General features: G+C 40.5%; 1 protein-coding gene across 15 annotated transcripts in view; it reads left to right on the forward strand.

The window, feature by feature from the left end:
* CSNK1G3 (casein kinase 1 gamma 3) overlaps positions 1 to 21,142 on the forward strand; it is a 167,661-nt gene that overhangs the window by 54,260 nt on the left and 92,259 nt on the right. For 13 of the 15 annotated variants that reach the window (XM_043547565.1, XM_043547573.1, XM_043547576.1 and 10 more), the window contains one exon: positions 14,423 to 14,492. In XM_043547565.1, coding sequence (XP_043403500.1) covers positions 14,423 to 14,492 — 70 coding nt within the window. Of the gene's footprint in view, positions 1 to 1,867; positions 1,934 to 11,192; positions 11,265 to 14,422; positions 14,493 to 21,142 lie in introns of those variants that run through there. The other 2 variants (XM_043547577.1, XM_043547575.1) reach the window with 2 other exon arrangements.

A 21,142-nucleotide genomic window follows, 5' to 3' on the forward strand; every position in this document is an offset into this window, starting at 1 on the left:
CAGACCAGGGAGATACGCTGTGAAGTTATTCACTAAAATGGTCCCCCTAGAAGTTTTGCTGGAGTGGAAAGGAGTTGCAAACTATACCATTGGGGAAGGCTATGCAGCTATTCCTTAGTTTCTGAACAAAAATTGAACAATTCCTTAGCCTTAGATTTTGCTTTCTTACCTGAACACATGTTGAAAGTACAGAGTAAAATAGGGTTCTGCAATGATTATTTGAAACATTCACCATTACCAATCTGTAAGAATGCATATTATTGGGCTTTTACAGGGGAGCTGTACTTTTTATAGTTTGGGGCATACACTGTTGTCTGTCTCATGAAAAGAGAATGCTGCTTTTCTTGTAATCACTGCGCAATAAATTTTTGCATTTTTCACAAAAGAATGTTTTCCTTATTTGAATCTGCTGTGGGATGGAGTGAGGGAGAGACAGTAGCAGTGCCATGCTGCTGGCTGCCATTTTGAGGTGGCAAATAGTGTTTGGAGTGGGGGTGGTATTGTGCAGGACATCTGAGGGAAGGGAAAGGAGAAAAGAAAATACGTATATGGCCATGGGCCCAAAAATGTTAGGTAGTTGGGGCTGTAGCTTGAGATGGAGGCCAATTACCTAGCTCGAGTAGCCGCCATTTTGGAACAGTGAATGGGTGGTGGTGGGAAGGTGGCAAATGGACAGTTTGGGTCGAGGGCAGGAGGGAGATTTTGACCTCAGTTAGAAAGGCTTCTATTTCACATCAACCTACAATAGTTGCTCTGTGGGGCACCCAGCATGGAAGCTAGTATGGCATACTAACAAATTATAATTTAAAATACATTTTGTTTTTGTTTTAAAAAAGTACATGCAAAGGTTCCTTCCATAGGATCAGCCTTAGTCCTTCTCTGGATTGCTGCCTGGGATTTGGGGTGTCTTGCTGGTGCTCCTCGAGGGGAGAGCAAGCTTCATTAGTTGCCTGGGTTGGGTGGTTATGTAGTTATGTAAAATCCTATTCAGCACCTTAAAAAGGACAGGTTATATGTCCCCTACTGGAGTTTTTTCCTGTTGGCCCTTATTTTAATGTAGGTGCTTCTGAGCTGTTTTGCTGTGTATCTGACACTGTTCAGCATCCCGGTTGTGGCCCCTCATGGACATCTGCCCAGCAATGTCCACAAAAATGTCTTAACTGCGGTGGGAGGCTACAAGACTTTCCTGCACGAATGTTTCTGCTCAGATGGCAATGAGATCCAGGGTGTTGTAGGGCTTCTGTAGTATTCTTTCAGGTATTGCAATAAACTGGCATCCAGGAGCAAATGGATAAAATGGTGCTGTATGCCAGTTGTAAAAAGGGGAGGGGACAGAGCAGGATAGGGCATGCAGGTAAACAGACAAGTCCGTAATGGTTACCTGTAAAGTGATGTGGGATAGCCATTGGTTGACTGGCAGAGTAGTTCTCAGCAGCATTCCGTGCACATGAACAATAGATGGGATCAACTCACTTTTCAGCAAAGTTAGTTCATTTTGAAGCAGGACTCTGGAATTTGTGATAAATATTGAGTGAGTGCGCTATAATGAATTTCATTGTTTATATGCAAGTATTTTCAGAGTGGATTAACTCAAAAAGTTGTGGATTAACACCCCCGTGAAGAAGAGTCTTAAGTTTCAACCATTATTTAAATTGAAGTTCTACTGTGCTTGTGGATGTGACTTAGGCCTTGTATACGCTACAGGGGAAATTCGATCTAAGCTTCGCAATTTGAGTTACATGAATAGCGTAACTCAAATCAACATAGCTTAGATCTACTTACCGCGGGGTTCACACTACGCGATGTTGACTGGAGATGCTGTCGCGTCGACTCTCCCTACTCTTTTTGATCAGGAGTCGATGGGAGAGCGATTTAGTGGGTCATTGACCGCAGATCAACTGCCGATGCATTGGTCGCCGCTCGTCGATCCCTGGTAAGTGTAGACAAGCCCTAAGCTGTGGGTAAACCAATGTTAGTTTGTATAATAATGAAGATATTTCAGAATGGATTGAGGTTTTTAAAAACAAAGCAAACAAAAAAACCCTGACAAAGAATGTATGAAGGTGTAAAGCTCTGTAACTTTTATGAACACTTCTTTGGAAAAACTTGCATAGCTGTCTCTTGGCTCCACTAATGAATGCCATGGAGTTATTCCAAATCAGCTGTAGAATATTTTTGGCAGTACCTTATATATCGAACATTCTGGTTATATAAAGTGAAATTTAGAATATGAAAACCTGAGCTGTGGAATAGCGAAATAAAAAATGGCAAGTCTAAAAAGTAATGCTTTTAATATAATTATATAGTAAGCTTATGAGAGGAACTTCTACCAAACTACTTCATGGTTAAATCAGGGTTGCCAAATACAAAGTTCATTCCACAGGTAGGAACTGGTGTAAAAAACATCCCAAACTAACTTTTTTCCCAAAGAGCAGAATTGTGTAGCCTTAGTTTTAAAATAAATTTTCCTTTTAAAATATTCCTGAAACTCTTTTAAGTCCAGTACAAGGTGAATATGGGCTGAGTTATTTCTGTGTTCAAAATCTGATAATTGCTGTGGTAGTGTAATCACAAGAAACCTTTATAGTGTCTTCTGCATGACTGGTGATTTTGGAGCACTAATTATATGGTACTCCAGATTAAGAAAAATGTAAATCTGATACTGTTTGGTTCATTTATGGATTTTTTGAGTAAGTTGCCACATCCATAAACATTGCCACTTTATGAATTATATATAAAATAATGAGTTGAAGGTATTTCTATATTAATTTCATTCAACCTCTGAAGTGATTGTGACTTGGCAATTTAGTTTTGCCATATTGATTTGCTAATTCCTCTGAGTCTTACAACAACTTCACTTAAAGCTGTGTAGAAAGCTTTAAGAACCATTTTCAAATAACTTGTTTTAGAAGTTCTGAAAGAGTCCTACTTCTGGTAAAGCCCTAGTGTGTGTTATTACAATGTGTAAGACAGAATTATAATTACTTGATCACTTGAAGCAATGAAAAGGAAGTAGTGTGTTAATAAACTAACAAAAGGCAGGAAATTCAAAGTTAAGGCCAAAACTCTAACTCTCACTGTTGTTGGGTATAGATACTGTGTAACAGGGTGGCACTCACCTCTCGCAAGCGCCCCCTTGTCCGAGTGCATGTGCCTGCACTTTCTCTCTGGCTTGCAGTGGAATCTTCAGCAACTCAGCCCTTTGGGCAGAGTCTCTCACAGTTTGTATGTGAGATAAAAATCAAACCCCTTCCAGGGTATAAGTCCCACAGGGAGGCCTATCTCAGCATCCTCTGTAATGTCGCTTTATTTGCAGCCCTATCTCTGCGCTCACTCCTCAATCAGTCCAGCAGGGCCTATCACAGTACCCTGGTTCGATGGTCTCTCAGCTCCTTCTGGGATCTCTCGAATTGTCCCTGCTCTGGTGTAGAGTGGTGCCCCAAGGCTCCCTCCTTGCAGGCAATGTCTTCGCCCTCTCGGGGTTGCTCAGGCCCAAGCTGTCCAGCTGGACCGCTGTGGTTCAGTTCCTCTTCCAGGGATGCATCAAAGTCCAGGCCACTTGGTCAGTATTTGGTGTGGGGGCCCGGGGCCTGTCCTACAGAGACACTAAAGATAGCAACCATCCACCATGTTCCTTCAACTAAGCTGAGTCGCTGCTACAATTCCCTGAGCCACTTCCCCGTGGCCCCAGCACGTTCTTCACCCTTACCTCAGGGTCTGGTCCTTGTTGAGTCCCAGCGGCCAGCCCAGAGCTCCTTCTCGGCCTCCACGCCCCACCCCCCAATCTGTGCTAGCACTGCTCTGTCCTAGGTCCTGTAACTCCCTCAGCCAGTCAGGCACACCACCCACATTCCTCCAGCAAAGAACTGAACTCTGCTCTGCACTTCAGCTCCTTTTATATGGTCTTGCTAAACCCGGATTAGCTGCTCCTTGCTGCCCCTCTCTGGCTGCAGCCCACGCCACCACTCTAGGCAACTTGGAGAACTCTCTCCACTGCCCTTTTCTGGGGTGGGGTATGGCAGGGCTGTGAGGCCTTCAGCAGAGGGAGTCAGGGCCTAGTCCACCTCATCACACACTGATATTCAGGAGGGAATGGTGCTCTTGGCATGAAATGAGTTTTTAACTGTTTGTGGTTTTATGCTTTAATTTTCACAAGGATGTTTTATTATGCTCTTTATGTAAGCAAAGAAAAAATTTGCAAACTTTAGTGTTTTTAAATGTTACATACATTATTGCACAACTGGTTAAATGAATTACTTATTTTAACCTTCTGAAACATCAGGTATTTGCACTCTCCTGCAAGCTGCCTCTGGTTGACAGTAGCAGAAAGTGCTTTTACACCCACAGTCTCCTGACTTCAGGGATTCACGAATTTTTCATAGTGTGGACCACATCTTAATAGGTTCTCATGAGCAATCTCTTTTTCTGTTCAGAAATATATCATTACCTTCCTTCCCATTTAGGATCCCCGCACATCCCTGTATAAATTGCTAGAGTTCTTGTATGGGAAAAAACTGGGTAAACATTTCATGTAGCTTTACCTTTCTGTAAACATGGGCCTTATCTATGCAGAATTTTTTCTATAACCTGAGGTGTGAATTAAACAGATTGTTTCACTGGTAAGCCCAAAGATAGACATGCTCTTCTTCTGTCTTTTTTTTTTTTTTCCAAGTTAGTTTGTTACTTGGGAAGGGTTTAAATTTAAAACTGAAAAAAGCCACTCTTTAAATCTGAATGTGTGTTTACTTGGGGGATTATGTTGGTATAGCTGGTCCAGTGTATACAACGCCTCCGTTTAAGATCTGAACATAATTCTGGGGAATTCTGAGGGGAGACTGGGTGAGGAAAGTGGTCAGTGGAACCATGTGACTAAAAGAACCAGGCAGAGGAAAAGACGGGCTAGTGAAGGAGAAATAGAGCTCAGGAATAGGTTTGCAGAGTTGGAAAATGAAGAAGGGGCTCAGCTGGTAACCACTGAAGTTGGAAGGGCAAGGAAGAAGAGAAGAGCAGCTAGTCCTATAGGAAAAGTGGAAGAGTTAATGGAGACTACACCAAATATGAGCCCCAGGAGGATACAGGATGGGTTGAAGAAGAGGATTACAAGGGAGAATAGGAAAGGAAAGAACTTGCAGCCAGAGGGAACAGGGGATAGACTGGAGAATAGCACCGTCACTAGGAAAAGGCAGGTCTATGTGATCGGGGACTCTTTACTGAGAAGAATAGATAGGCCTGTAACCAGAGCTGATCCAGAGAATAGAAGAGTATGCTGTCTTCCAGGGGGCTAAGATACGGGATGTAGACCTGAGGTTGAAAAGGATCCCAAAGGGAGCGGGAAAGAATCCCCTAATTATCCTTCATGTGGGAACAAATGATACGGCTAGATTCTCGCTGGAAAGTATTAAGGGAGACTATGCTAGGCTGGGGAAGACGCTTAAGGAAAGCGAGGCTCAGGTGATCTTTAGTGGGATTCTGCCTGTTCCTAGAGAAGAGCAACAAAGGTGTGACAAGATTATGACTATCAACAGATGGCTTAGGCAGTGGTGCTATAAGGCTTTGGGATGTATGGCCCCTGGGAGGCATTCATGGACAGAGGACAGTTCTCTTGGGATGGACTTCATCTGAGTAGGGAAGGAAATAGACTTCTAGGATGGAGGCTGGCACAACTGATTGAGAGCTTTAAACTAGGAATTTGGGGGAGATGGTTGGGAGATGTCCAGGTAATCTCCACGCCAGATTTTAGCATTGAGAGGGAAGAAAACAAAGTAAGAAAGGATACAGCCGTGGGTAGGAGAACGTATATAAGGAGGAAGGGCAGTGTGGATACCAGTCTAATAGGTTATACTGGCTGTAGAATGACCGCGCGTAATAGGGTACAGAATGTGAGTGAGGCCAAACAGCAAAAATTAAGATGTTTGTACACCAATGTGAGGAGCCTAGGTAACAAAATGGAGGAACTAGAGCTACTGGTGCAGGAAGTGAAACTAGATATTAGAGGGATAACAGAAACATGGTGGAATAGTAGTCATGACTGCACTACGGGTATTGAAGGGTATGTGCTGTTTAGGAAAGACCGAAATAAAGGTAAAGGTGGTGGAGTAGCATTGTATATCAATGATGAGGTAGAATGTAAAGAAATAAGCGATGGAATGGATAAGACAGAGTCCGTCTCAGCAAAAATTACATTGGGGAAGAAAACTACTAGAGCCTCCCCTGGGACAGTGCTTGGGGTGTGCTACACACCGCCGGGATCTAATTTGGATATGGATAGAGCCCTTTTTAATGTTTTTAATAAAGTAAATATTAATGGAAACTGCGTGATCATGGGAGACTAACTTCCCAGATATAGACTGGAGGACGAGTGCTAGCAATAATAATAGGGCTTGGATTTTCCTAGATGCGATAGCTGATGGATTCCTTCATCAAGTAGTTGCTGAACCGACTAGAGGGGATGCCATTTTAGATTTGGTTTTGGTGAGTAGTGAGGACCTCATAGAAGAAATGGTTGTAGGGGATAATCTTGGTTCAAGCGATCATGAGTTAATTCCGTTCAAACTGAACGGAAGGATTAACAAAAATAAATCTGCAACTAGGGTTTTTGATTTCAAAAGGGCTGACTTTCAAAAATTAAGGAAATTAGTTAGGGAAGTGGATTGGACTGAAGAACTTATGGATCTAAAGGTAGAGGAGGCCTGGGATTATTTTAAATCAAAGCTGCAGAAGCTATCGGAAGCCTGCATCCCAAGAAAGGGGAAAAAAATTCATAGGCAGGAGTTGTAGACCAAGCTGGATTAGCAGGCATCTCACAGAGGTGATTAAGAAAAAGCAGAAAGCATACAGGGAGTAGAAGATGGGAGGGATCAGCAAGGAAAGCTACCTTATTGAAGTCAGAACGTGTAGGGATAAAGTGAGACAGGCTAAAAGTCAAGTAGAGTTGGACCTTGCAAAGGGAATTAAAACCAATAGTAAAAGGTTCTGTAGCCATATTCAGAAGAAAAAAAACAAAGAAAGAAGTGGGACCGCTAAACACTGAGGATGGAGTGGAGGTCAAGGATAATCTAGGCATGGCCCAATATCTAAACAAATACTTTGCCGCAGTCTTCAATGAGGCTAAAGAGGATCTTCGGGATAATGGTAGCATGACAAATGGGAATGAGGTTATGGAGGTAGATATTACCATATCTGAGGTAGAAGCGAAACTCCAACAGCTTAATGGGACTAAATCGGGGGGCACAGATAATCTTCATCCAAGAATATTAAAGGAATTGGCACCCGAAATTGCAAGCTCATTAGCAAGAATTTTTAATGAATCTGTAAACTCAGGGGTTGTACCGTATGATTGGAGAGTTGCTAACATAGTTCCTATTTTTAAGAAAGGGAAAAAAAGTGATCCGGGTAGTTATAGGCCTGTTAGTTTGACATCTGTAGTATGCAAGGTCTTGGAAAAAAGTTTGAAGGAGAAGGTAGTTAAGGACATTGAAGTCAATGGTAAATGGGACAAAATACAACATGGTTTTACAAAAGGTAGATCGTGCCAAACCAACTTGATCTCCTTCTTTGAGAAAGTAACAGATTTTTTAGACAAAGGAAACGCAGTGGATCTAATGTACCTAGATTTCAGTAAGGCGTTTGGATACCGTGCCACATGGGGAATTATTAGTTTAAATTGGATAAGATGGGGATCAATAGGAAAATTGAAAGGTGGATAAGGAACTGGTTAAAGGGGAGACTACAACGGGTCCTACTGAAAGGTGAACTGTCAAGCTGGAGGGAGGTTACCAGTGGAGTTCCTCAAGGATCAGTTTTGGGACCAATCTTATTTTATCTTTTTAGTACTGACCTTGGCACAAAAAGTGGGAGTGTGCTAATAAAGTTTGCGGACAATACAAAGCTGGGAGGTATTGCCAATTTAGAGAAGGACCGGGATATCCTACAGGAGGATCTGGATGACCTTGTAAACTGGAGTAATAATAATAGGATGAAATTTAATAGTGAGAAGTGTAAGGTCATGCATTTAGGGATTAACAACAAGAATTTTAGTTATAAGCTAGGGACGCATCAATTAGAAGTAACGGAGGAGGAAAAGGACCTTGGAGTATTGGTTGATCATAGGATGACTATGAGCTGCCAATGTGATATGGCCATGAAAAAAGCTAATGTGGTCTTGGGATGCATTAGGAGAGGTATTTCCAGTAGGGATAAGGAGGTTTTAGTACCGTTATACAAGGCTCTGGTGAGACCTCACCTGGAATACTGTGTGCAGTTCTGGTCTCCCATGTTTAAGAAGGATGAATTCAAACTGGAACAGGTACAGAGAAGGGCTACTAGGATGATCCGAGGAATGGAAAACTTGTCTTATGAAAGGAGACTCAAAGAGCTTGGCTTGTTTAGCCTAACTAAAAGAAGGTTGAGGGGAGATATGATTGCTCTCTATAAATATATCAGAGGGATAAATACCGGAGAGGGAGAGGAATCATTTAAGCTCAGTACCAATGTGGACACAAGAGCAAATGGATATAAACTGGTCACTGGGAAGTTTAGCCTAGAAATTAGACGAAGGTTTCTAACCATCAGAGGAGTGAAGTTTTGGAATAGCCTTCCAAGGGAAGCAGTGGGGGCAAAAGATCTGTCTGGCTTTAAGATTAAACTTGATAAGTTTATGGAGGAGATGGTATGATGGGATAACATGGTTTTGATTAAATATTAATTAAATATTCACGGTAAATAGGCCCAATGGCCTGTGATGGGATATTAGATGGGGTGGGATCTGAGTTACTCAGGAAAGAATTTTCTGTAGTATCTGGCTGGTGAATCTTGCCCATATGCTCAGGGTTTAGCTGCTCGCCATATTTGGGGTCGGGAAGGAATTTTCCTCCAGGGCAGATTGGAAGAGGCCCTGGAGGTTTTTTGCCTTCCTCTGTAGCATGGGACACGGGTCACTTGCTGGAGGATTCTCTGCTCCTTGAAATCTTTAAACCACGATTTGAGGACTTGAATAGCTCAGACATAGGAGAGAGGTTTTTCGCAGGAGTGGTGGGTGAAATTCTGTGGGCTGCGTTGTGCAGGCGGTCAGACTAGATGATCATAATGGTCCCTTCTGACCTAAATATCTATGAATAACTAGCATCGCATGACCACTCAGTTCTCCATTGAGCACAGTTTGGGAACATCGGAACTGTGCACTCCCTATCTTGTTAACATTTTTATTTGTTTACTTTTATTTTATTATCTTGCAGTCCCTCTCTGGCAAGCACATTTCCTTTGTTGCCCTGCCACATGTCATGCTTCAGACTCTCCCACTCCTTCCATTATCTTCTCTTTTGCTCCCACAAATTCACCCACTCTGCATGTTAAACCACCAACCAAATAAGCTTCCCCCCAAACCTTTATTCATAAACATCTATTACAGTTCATAACAAACATTCTAAAAAAAATAGACCCATCAACATAAATGCACAATTACCTAAAGCAACCATGTCCAGTCTTGCCCAAGTTCCCCACACTCAGTAGTTTTTCCTTTGCCATGCTGTATCTAAGCATACACTGTAAGCTATTTAGGGCAGGGATTGTTTTGTCTGAAGAGCCAATGGATCAATTTATATAATAAAGTAATAGTAGGATATGTGACTTGTGACAGGGTCGGGCCAGATGGCTACAGGAGAGTAATAAAAGGCAGATATATTAGCCCCAGGTTAAGTAGGTCCCTTTTCCCTGGGTAAGGTAACAGGGAAGGTTCCAGAACAATCAGGAACCTTCTGGAGACAATTAAGACAGACAGGCTGATTAGAACACCTCCAGCCAATCAAGAAGCTGCTAGAATCAATTAAGGCAGGCTAATCAGGGCACCTGGGTTTAAAAAAGAGCTCACTTCAGTTTGTGGTGCGCGTGTAAGGAGCTGGGAGCAAGAGGCGCTAGGAGCTGAGAGTGAGAATGCATACTGTTGGAAACTGAAGAGTACAAGCATTATGAGACACCAGGAGGAAGGTCCTATGGTGAGGATAAAGAAGGTTTTGGGAGGAGGCCATGGGGAAGTAGCCCAGGGAGTTGTAGCTGTCACACAGCTGTTGCAGGAAGCACTCTAGACAGTTCCCGCCAAACCTCCCAACTCCTGGTCAGACACAGGAGGAGTTGACCTGGACTGTGGGTTCATGAAAACGGCCAAACTGAGGGCTGCCGTGGAGCTCCAAGGTGAGCAAATCCGTCAATAAGCACAAGACCCACCAAGGTAGAGGAGGAACTTTGTCACAGACTTTATAGACAATTAGTCTGATATAGTATGGCAGATTCTCTGATTAGATCATATGCAAGACAATTTTTTAAAAAAAACTGAAGTTACACTAGTAGAAGAAAATTGCTACTTAATGCTCCACCAATCTGAAAATAATAATTCTTTTCATCACTAAATGATCAGATTGATAAAATGATTGAGAGGAAGTTCCTGCTATTTTGTCGTCAGTAGCCTTGAATCAGCTTATGCAGTCTCCATTGAACCTCTGCAAGATATGATTTCCCAAGAATGAAGAGGAAACAAAAGTGCTGTGGTGTAGTCTATCCCAGAAGTTGGAAGAACCCTTTGGATCCAGGAGGCAGACAGGACATTTAAGTTTTTAGATATGAGATCATCAGTTATTGCTGTCCAGAATGATGATATACTGAAATATCTGCAGAGAGAACCTGGATTAGTTTTTATTTTATACTTGTAAATACAGACAAAGTTAACAGGCTGGTATGGTTCCTGGAATGAGCCGTCAACAAGAAGCAATACTCACATGATGACCCCTGTTTCCAATGGGAATCTGCTCCCTGAAACCATCCTGTAGTCAGACTGGTGCATTGTTAGAGTATGCAAAAGAGACTGAAGGAGTACAATGTGGCAGCTCTGCAATAAGTAAAAGTTACCAATGGACTGTGAGGCTGTAGTGGAGCTAAAAATTGTCAAAATGAAGTGATTTGTAGCTGTGTACTTTGACATTGTCATAGTACAACGTTTACATAGACCCTGGGTCTTTGCCCTTAGGACTAGGGTGAGCAACTGTCTTCTGCAATGCTTAAATTCTTTTATCAAATTGTTATAGAAGGAAATGAATAAGCCAATCATCTCTTGTTTCCTGGTGTGCTTTGAGTATACAAATTAATATGCAATAAAAACACAGCACTCATAAATATTTGTGACAAGTGTATCTGTTTAACATAAGAAAGTCTCTCTCATCACAACCTATATGAGCATCTCACAGAAGCTGTTCATATTCAAACAGCATTCCTTTGAGGTAAGGAACAGTTCCTGTTTCTCAGTTAGGGAACTGAGAGAGAGATTAAAGTTTTTGTAGTAAGCATGCGGCAGAGCCAAGAGTTCAGCCTAGTCTTAACCACGAGACTGTCCTTCAGAGGAAGACCCATTCTCATCTAGGGAAAACAAGGGACACTTTCCTTTGCATGGAAACTTGAATATAATTTAAAAAATCCTGGCCCTGCATGGATGTAAAACTGACTCTGGTGAAAGCCTTCACAAAAAACTAATGATCTAAGGAATGCTGCAAGGCTTGTGAGGCAACTTTTCACATGGAAAATAATGAAGTCTTGTGCTTATATACTTGAAAAAGCTCACTATGCCTCTTTTGAGAGAGCACAGTGTGCTGTTGAGATCCCTCAGCATTTGAACATCAAGAAAAAGTTAGGGTAGTGGTAGATACTTCAGAGCACACTCTGGTAAATCTCTAGGACTATAGTTCTAGCTCTTGGCGCAGGATGTCTTTAACAGCTCATAAAACAAATTATATTTTTCTGCTTTTAAATCTGATGCTTGATTTCTTACTTAAGCATTCTTGTATATAGTCTTTGTTCTTTATTGCTTTTAGACTTGCTTTATTTGCTTTTGGGCAAATTTTATTAAGATGGAGTTTAGATAGTAAAGAAAAACCTTCTTTACAATATTTAAATTCAAGTTCAAGCACAAGGTGAGTTTATCTTTAAGTGTGCTCTTGTATCTTGCTAGAGATATCTATTACAGCCAACTGTGTGTGTTCTCAAAATTGTTACCTATGGAAACAAAATACACTCTGTAGATAATTCTGCATTGTCCTCTCTCACTGGAACCATTTGTTATGTTAAGTGAACTACGGTCGGAATTGCATTTAGTATATGAAGCAGAGATTGTTGAACATTGTTCATCAGATACGTTATCCAACTTTTTTCCAGTATTAAAGCAAGTCTTCAACTGGTAGAATATTATGTTACGCATTATTTGATGGATAACTAATCCCTCAAATCATTCATCAGATAATGGTGAAAAATGCACTAAAGCTGGAGAACGTGGCCATTGGAGAGTTCCTCTTGGCTAAGGGAATTTTCAGCTGGTATAGAGCTTTCAGATTGGTTTGCTTGGCTGCTTTGCACTTGGCTAATGCATTCCATTCTGGTGGTTTCCCACAACTATTCTACCCCAGCAATTCTCCACCATTGACTTGGAACACTCCCATTTATTTTGAGACCAATCTCTAAATGCTCTTTGTAGTCTGATAAGTAGGTATATACACTTCATTTAAGTGAATTCCCTTTTCCCATGAAAATGCAGTTCTGTACTGAGTGTTTGAGCAGATCAGACACACATACCTCCTTACCCTTATAAGAGGAAGATATCACAAAACAGTTCATGGGACATTAATATTGCATTATATGATACTAGTTACAGCAGAATTGCATAGTTTAGAAAAACTTTTATTACCACAGCAAATTTCAACTATATTATTTAATTTTGTATATTTGTGATCCTAAATTTTAATCCCATGCCTTTGGGAGAAAGCAATATTCTGTACAACTGGATTAAAGACTGATATATTGTACGTTAGTCAGTGATACTCCAGTATAGCCAAATTTTTGAACTAGTTTAACTAGATATGCCAGTTACGTAACGGTGATCAAGTGATATGCTTTATTGGAAGGCTCCGAATAACCCATAATTGAAAGATGACTTCTAAAGGATCACAGCTATTATCAGTTTCTTGTGCTTTACACAACTTTCTTTTTTATAGAACAGCATTTTCACTTACATTGAGTTTATATTAAATGTGTTACTATCCCAGATCTACCAAGTCAGCTGGTTAGCACCCCCTGTATTTAGATTGCTGAACCCTTACAATGGTAAAGGATTCTTGGTACCTTTTCTTTGAGAAACTCTCATTCTTCCATTGTTTGCTGGAGACCTTAGATGCTCAAAGGGAGGAGTGTCCTTGAACTAGGGAAATGCTTTTTTTGTCATGAAATTTCCTTTCAGCTCTTGCTGAGATATAAACTGTTTTAAAAAAAAAATTCACCATTCCCTTACTTTCATGTGTTCCTCAGGAAAATTTTGACAGCTTGCCAAAATAACTGAACATGCAAAAGGGCTAAGAAGCTGCTGCTGCAGCAGCACATGCTGTACTGGGAACACCGGGGAGCTGCCAGAACAGTTGTATGGAGGGACAGGGGTGGAGAAGAAAGCCAAGCTGGGCTCCCCACTCCCTGGGCAGAGCCCCTGGCACTAGTGGCCCATGCTGCCCCGAGGGACTCAGCCGGGGTATGTTCTTACCAAATTTCCAGGGAGGAGTTGGCAGGAGAAGGAAAGAGAAGCCAAAGCATAGTCATTCTAGGCTACTCCTGGATCCAGCAATCCCATCCCCTCTCCCCCTCCTCCCCCCCCCCCCCCCCTGCACTGGGATAACAGCCTTGCCTGCTGTCAGTTATTGTAGTTGGTCCTGCAGCTCAAGAATTAGTAGTCTGTGCTGTAATGGTGAAGGTTCAGGCTTCATTACCCACTGATACATAATGAGGGGTTGTTAGTTGCACTCAGTAGAACTTTATTTAAAAAAAATAAACCTCTCAACAGACAGACAAACCAAAAAAAAACAAAAAACAAAAAACTATGGTAAAATGTTTAGTTCGCAGAATCAGGCACTCAAAAGGTTGGAAATGCCAGATTTATAGTTAACCTCTACATCTTAATTGTACCCCCTTGTGCGTATGAATAAATCTTAATTACATGATCACATACTTTTTTCCCCACATGATTCCTGTCTCCTTCAATACACAGAGATCAGAATGAAGATTTCCTGGGCAACTGTAAATCTGGCATTTTCTAACTTTCAAGCGCTTGCCTTCGCAACCCAAATAATCCTGTTTTGACCGTTTTTTTTTATCATCTAATATAGAATTAGTTTGGGATGGGGACTGCTTAACCTTCTGTAATCTGTTAACACCAGTTCGTTTCACCATGTACATTTTCACTAAGTATTGGCAGCGTAAAACTTTTTTTTTTTGGTAAAGACATCTTCGCTATATATTGATTATTAGAACAATGGATAGTAAATAATTCAAAAACTGTAATTGAGATAAATTATTGTCTTATTTTAAAGGTTAAATCCTTTCTGTTTTGCTTTTTTTTTTAAATCAGGAGCCAATGAAGTCCAGAGCACCACAGCTACATTTGGAATACAGATTCTACAAGCAATTAGGATCTGGAGGTAAACATACGTACAGTGTATCAGACTGTAAAATAATGTGAAAACTGACAATGGATTAAACATGAGTTGACTGATCTTGGGGTGTAACTGTCCTTTAATAACATCTTTTTAAATCAGCAGGTAGCCATAGCAGCAAAACAAAAAATAGACTGAAAGCCATTTGGTTTCATATATAACTTTATTGCTGGAATATTTTTATGTCAGTACTGGTTTATTCACTCTGATGGAAATATATTCTGTTTTTGCAATTGTGCGTATATGTATTTAACTTTGATTTATTGTGAACTGGTAGTTTTTTATCTATTGAAAAATATAGCTTCCAAGTACTCAAACCTTAGGTGTTATAGAAGTTGTGGGTGTGAATTGGTGTGCTAAGGGCTTGTCTGTACAAACACTTAAGGTATGTCTATACTACCCCGAGCGCTCTCCCGTCGACTCCTGTACTCCACCGGCACAAGAGGCACAGGCGGAGTCGACGGGGGAGAAGCAGCAGTCGACTCACTGCCGCGAAGACACTGTGGTGAGTAGATCTGAGTACGTCGACTTCAGCTACGTTATTCACATAGCTGAAGTTGTGTAACGTAGGTTGATTTCCCCCCAGTGTTGACCAGGCTATAGTTGTGGCAAGCTCGTGTGTGCTGCTCACCAAGTGTCCATGTAGAGCCTTCTGATGCACACTAAAATTCCGTAGTACTGTAATCTACCCTTTCTGAAATGGGAGCACGTTAAAGCGTACAAGGGAACTTTTAGTGCATGCCAGCAGGGCGCATATGAACATTTAGTGTGTGGGAGGAGGAGGCTGTTTCAGAACTTCACTCTTCTGATGGTTAGAAACCGTAGTCTAATTTCAAGCCTAAACTTGATGATGGCCAGTTTATATTCATTTGTTCTTGTGCCAAATTGGCCCTTAACTTAAATGAGTCCTCTCCCTCCCTGGTGTTTATCCCTCTGATGTATTTATAGAGAGCTATCATATTTCCCCATATCCTTCATTTTGATAGGCTAAACAAGCCAAGCTCCTTAAGTCTCCTCTCTGAAGGTTGGTTCTACATTCCTCTTATCATCCTAGTAGCTCTTCTCTGCAGCTGTTCCAGTTTGAATTTATCTTTCTTAAACTTGGGAGACGAGGATTGCACACAGCATTACAGGTGAGGTCTCACCAGTGCCTTATATAATGGTAATAACACTTCCCTATCTCTACTGGAAATACCTTGACTGATGCATCCTAGGATTGCATTAGCATTTTTCATGGCTGCATCACATTGGTGGCTCATTATCATCCTGCGATCGACCAATATCCCCATGTCTTTCTCCTCCTATTGCTTCTGACTGATGCATCCCCAGCTTATAGCAAAAATTCTTTGGTCCCTAAGTGCATGACCTTGTACTTTGCATTATTAAATTTCATCCCATTTCTCTTTATTCAAGTTTTCAAGGTTGTCCAAACCTTCTTGTATGATCTTCTGGTCTTTCTCCTTAATGGCAATACCTCCACCTTTGTGTCATATGCAAATTTTGTGCCAAGGTCATTAATGAAAATGTTGAATAAGATTGGTCCCGAGACTGATCCTTGGAGAAATTCAACTAATAACCTCTTTCTAGCGTGACAGTTCACCTTTCAGTGTGATCTGTTATAGTCTTCCCTTTAACCAGTTCCTTACCCATCTTTCAATTATGTAGCTACAGTATATCTTGATTTTAGTAAGGATTTTGATGCAATTCCACCTGACATTCTCATAAGCAAACTAGGGAAATGTGTTCTAAATGATATTACTCCAAGTTGGGCGCATAAGCGGTTGAAAGACCATACTCAGAGTAGTTACCAATAGTTTGCTGTCAAAATGGGAGGATGGTGTCTAGTGGTCTCCCGCAAGGGTCTGTCCTGGATTTAGTACTTGTCAATATTTTTATTAATGACTTTGATAATGTTGTGGAAAGTATGCTTATACAGTTTGTGGATATCACCAAGGTGGGAGGAGCTGCAAGCAGTTTGGAGGACAGAATTAGAATTCAGAACAACTTTGACAAATTGGATAACTGGTCAGAAATCATCAAGATGAACTTCAACAAAGACAAGTGCAAAGTACTACACTTAAGAAAGGAAAAATCAAATGCACAATTACAAAATGAGAAATAAGTGGCTAGATTATTCTGCTACTACTGCTGAAAAGGATTTGGCGATATAGTGGATCATGAATGAGTAGTCAGTGTGATGCACTTGCAAAAAAGGCTGTTATCTTTCTGGCATGTATTAACAGGAATATGATATGTAAAACATGGGAAGTAAGTGTCCCACTCTGCTTGGCACTGGTGAGTACCTCACTTGTAGTACTGTGTCCAGTTCTGGGTGCCATGCTTTAAGAAAGATGTGGACAAACTGGAGAGAGTCCAGAGGAGAACAACAAAAACGATAAGAGGTTTAGAAAACCTGACCTAGAGGAAAGATTAAAAAAAACCCCACAACTGGATGTGTTTAGTCTTGAGAAAAGATGACTGGGGGTGAGGGACAGAGACGGACCTGAGAAAGTGTTCAAATAAGCTAATGGCTGTTATAAAGATAGGGATCAGTTGTTTGCCATGTCCACTGTGAAGGCAGGACAAGAAGTAATGTGCTTAAACTGCCGCAAGCGAGATTTAAGCTAGATAGTAGGGGGGGAAAAGTTTCTACCTGTAAGGATAGTTAAGTACTAGAACAGGCTTCCAAGGGAGGTTGTGAATCCCCATCATTGAAGGTTTTTAAGATCAGGTATAGTGGATTATATTTTTTTTAAAACTACATTATTAGATTGTTAAGGCTGCACAGTCAAGCATTCAAGTTGGGAAATTTCAGAATTAAGGTTGATTGTTCAAACTTAATTCAGCCACCTTGTTTGTTTTTAATTCAATATTTTGTTTTGTTTTTAATTGTTTTGTGTGGGCCTATGCTGTCTTTAGTACACACAGTCCAAATTGTGCACTGAATACAGAATTTCCTCGTGGTCTATTACGTGGCATTCCATCACCTGAGTGCTTCACAAACACCTGTGAATCTTTATCTTCACATATTCTATGTGAAGTGAGTTGGTGATTTTTATCCCTGACTTACAGATGTGGGAAGCCATGCCACAGAAATTAGACAAAATTGCCAATTGTCCACTAATTGTGGGTGAATAATCTGACACGTGATTTTTGAGGTCCTGATTTTTCAGAGTACTCATTCATTTTATGATACCTTGTTTATTCTAAGCACAGGTCCCATTCACTTCAGTTGCAGCCCTACTGTCTCAAGTTGGGCTCTCAGAAAATGAGGAACACCTAGTTAGTGGCAGATTAGTGAAAAGTTTGGTTTAAGTGACTTGCCCAGAATCACATAGGAACTGTGTAGCAGAGGTAGGGCTAAAACCCAGTTCTCCAGAATGGCATGCAGCTGCCTTAAATACAAATTAAGGCACTAGTTACTGCAGTCCCTGTCCTCAATTACTACACACCTTTCTTCTGAAACAAATGAGGCCAGGGTAGTATAGACAGCAGCCTCATTCAGTATACACTGTAATGAATTCCAGAGCACTATTCATCCTGTGCACTGAATGAGGCAGGAGTTCTCTGGAAAAAAATGGTATGTGATCGTGTAGACTATCATAATGCATATGAACAAGGGGCTGAATTAAGGTTGTATGGACAATCTTAATTCTGGCATTTCCTAAATTTTGACTGCTTGACTTTGAAATCTTAATCTTTTAGTATAGTTTTTTGTATGTAATTTCCTTTAAAAAAGCAAGCTGAAAAGAAATTCCATCATGTAGAATCATAGCGACTCCCTCCTGCTTCAACAGGAGGGATAGAACTTCCAGATCTACAGTACAGTTCAAATGACGGCAGAATTCTAACAGTAACTGAAAGCTGCAGTAGGTTTGTCATCTTCTGTGGACCAACCACTAGAGGTAGATGATACACATTTTGTCAGTGGGTTTCACATATATTTGCTGACAGCAGAGGATTGTTGAAATGGAGTTCTTTTCCAGATTCAGAGGGGAGTGTACTCTAGAGATTATAGACTCTTCTGCCCTCCAGCCTGTGCTTTTCCTTGTCTTCTCCCTGCAACCTGGTTAGCTTCCTGGCCCAGACTCAGTCTTCCCCTTACCACCTCTCTGTATTCAAATCAGGCTGCTTTCTCATTCTTCTCACTGCCTAGTGCTGGCTGGAGGAGCATTGAGTACAGGAGATGATGTCCCTGCTTTTGATTTCTGTGGCTATTGCCACAACAGACCCTGGCTGCCTGGAGGAGCAATTGCAAAGAAAGTCCTCAGTCTCAACATTCCTGAGCTGAAATATGACCACTCTGCAGATGAAATATTCAGAGAATTAGCTGCCAAACTATGTGAACTAAGATATTAAGAGGCTTATAACATGGCCAAATTCCTGTGGGTTTTCACAGGGATGACAAAAGGCAAACCCCTGATACCAGGGTGTTTTGACTTGTCAAATTTCAAATCCATGCCTCAAAGCATGGAAGCATAAGAGGTTCTTAACAAAGTGGTTGTAAATATTTTTAAGATATGCTTACCAATATATTTTCTCCTGATCTCTTTGAGAAATAGCTGAAACGTTTTAGCTGAAATTAATAATTTTAAAAAAGTAAATAATTCAGCCTGGGGCAGATAAATGGTATGGAAACTTCAGCGCAAACAGTTAAAATTTGCAGTTATAAGCTACCAAAACAGGGTTTTGTTAACATTATGTGTTAAGCATGGCTACCTGTTCTGCCTATAATACAATATTAGGAGCAACTGTTTTGAATGCAAGTGACATCAACGGTAACTCTCTAAAGCTGAAATAATAAAGCCTTTATAGAATATGTTCACCTTTATTTGTCAACTGTTATAGAAACTGCATAACATTTCCTGTGATTTCATTTTAATTGACTCCTGCTGATATCTGATCTGTGAATTTTAGTGTAGTGATGTAATGTGCCACTTGACAGAAGATGTTCTTTTTGAGTTATCAATAATAACTCAATAATAATGATAGTTAATAATAATAATAGCATTTTAGTTGCAATAGTAACTGACAAAACACATTTGTAGGACAGGGCTTTCTGCATAATCGTTAGTAGCTTTTGTCCATGGATCTGATGTACTGATGCATTTCTACATCTGTGAAGTCATAGACTAGAAAAAAAAATCTTTTGTTTAAAAAAACAGCCTGAGAATCCCCTCATACTTCGCTCTCGCTCAAAAAAAAGCCTTGAAAACAATTATACACAAAATCCAGAACCAGTTACAATGTCTGGGCTGATTTACTCTTGTATGAATCCATTATGTAATAGTGAAAGGATATGTGGATTAAATTAATCCAGTGCCTCATTAACTTTCAGATTCACCGCTCAATTTGTGCTTTTACGTTGTTGGCAAGCAAGGGTAAATGTACTCTAACTTGCTACTTAAACTTTTTAATTCTAAAATATGCTCCCAAAATAATCTTCAGTTTTCTAATGTGAATTGTGATGTTGATAATCAGATCCACACGGTCAAATTCTACATATTTTCCATACATTAGATTGGACTATGTTCTCTAGCTTGACATCAGCAGCTACCACTGTCTGATGCTTCAATGGAAAGTGACTTCCCACTCCCCCAAAATATATGCCCAGCCAGTTGTGCATTGAAGTGGGGTGGGGAATCAATTCTTAGTTACTGCAAGTGATTTCATCCTGAGGCATGGAATTTGATAACTCTTACTTTAGCTTGTCCTATTACAGTTGTCAGTGGTTGTAAAATTATCCAGCCCTTAAGGGAGGGTGGGGGTAATTTCAGCCATAGCATTTGAATTAATGGTTTCCTTTGTCAATAAATTCTGCAGGATGATCATACATTATATAATAGTATTTCCTTTTTCATTGGTTCTAAATTGACTTGCTGCTAAGGTCATTGAGCCCTTGATCTTTCATTGTGGAATGGAGCAAAATAGAGGGAACTGATCAGTTTACATTATATAGGCCTTTCATAACTTAAATTATCATAAGTCAAGTCTCCTGTGCTTTGCTTTCCAGGCAAATGTTTCTTGGTTTTTTTTTTAATCTCTTGTTCTATGTGTCCCACCATATTTCAAAAGTCAGGGGTAATAAGGTACGAAACTCAGAGTGCTTTAATACAACTTGCATCGTGGCAATTCTTGGGGGATAAGTAATAGCGCAAAGAGAATGGGATGAATCTTCTAGATTGTGGAGTACCCTTCCTATAAACAAGATAGGAATCTCGACCCTAAGAATAAGATGCTCTGAGAGAGTAGTGCAAATGGGTCCAAAGATCTTTGGGTGCATTGACACAGTTGGGAGCACCTCTTGCTGCTTTCTGGCATGTAGAAGAAAAAACATGGACTTCTGTTGGTGTGTACCCTTCTGGTGGTCATGCATTCCAACAGAGCTGGTGCTTTAGTGAAAATTAATTGGGGAAACTAGTTTTCTGAAATTAGATTAGTAAATATATTTAAATTAACTAATTTCCTTAGATTGTGTTATCGATCTTTCACATAAGTGACGTGCTTTTTCTTTAGCGTCATACCCAATTGAAAAGTTTTGTGAAAACTCAGTCGCTCCTTTTTACACAGTCACAATTCAAAAGTAAGAATAACTCAGTGAATTATTGGCAGGAAATACTTATTTACGCAGTAAG

The sequence above is a fragment of the Chelonia mydas genome, chromosome 5 (assembly GCF_015237465.2).
Source record: "Chelonia mydas isolate rCheMyd1 chromosome 5, rCheMyd1.pri.v2, whole genome shotgun sequence".
Classification (NCBI taxonomy): Eukaryota; Metazoa; Chordata; order Testudines; family Cheloniidae; genus Chelonia; species Chelonia mydas.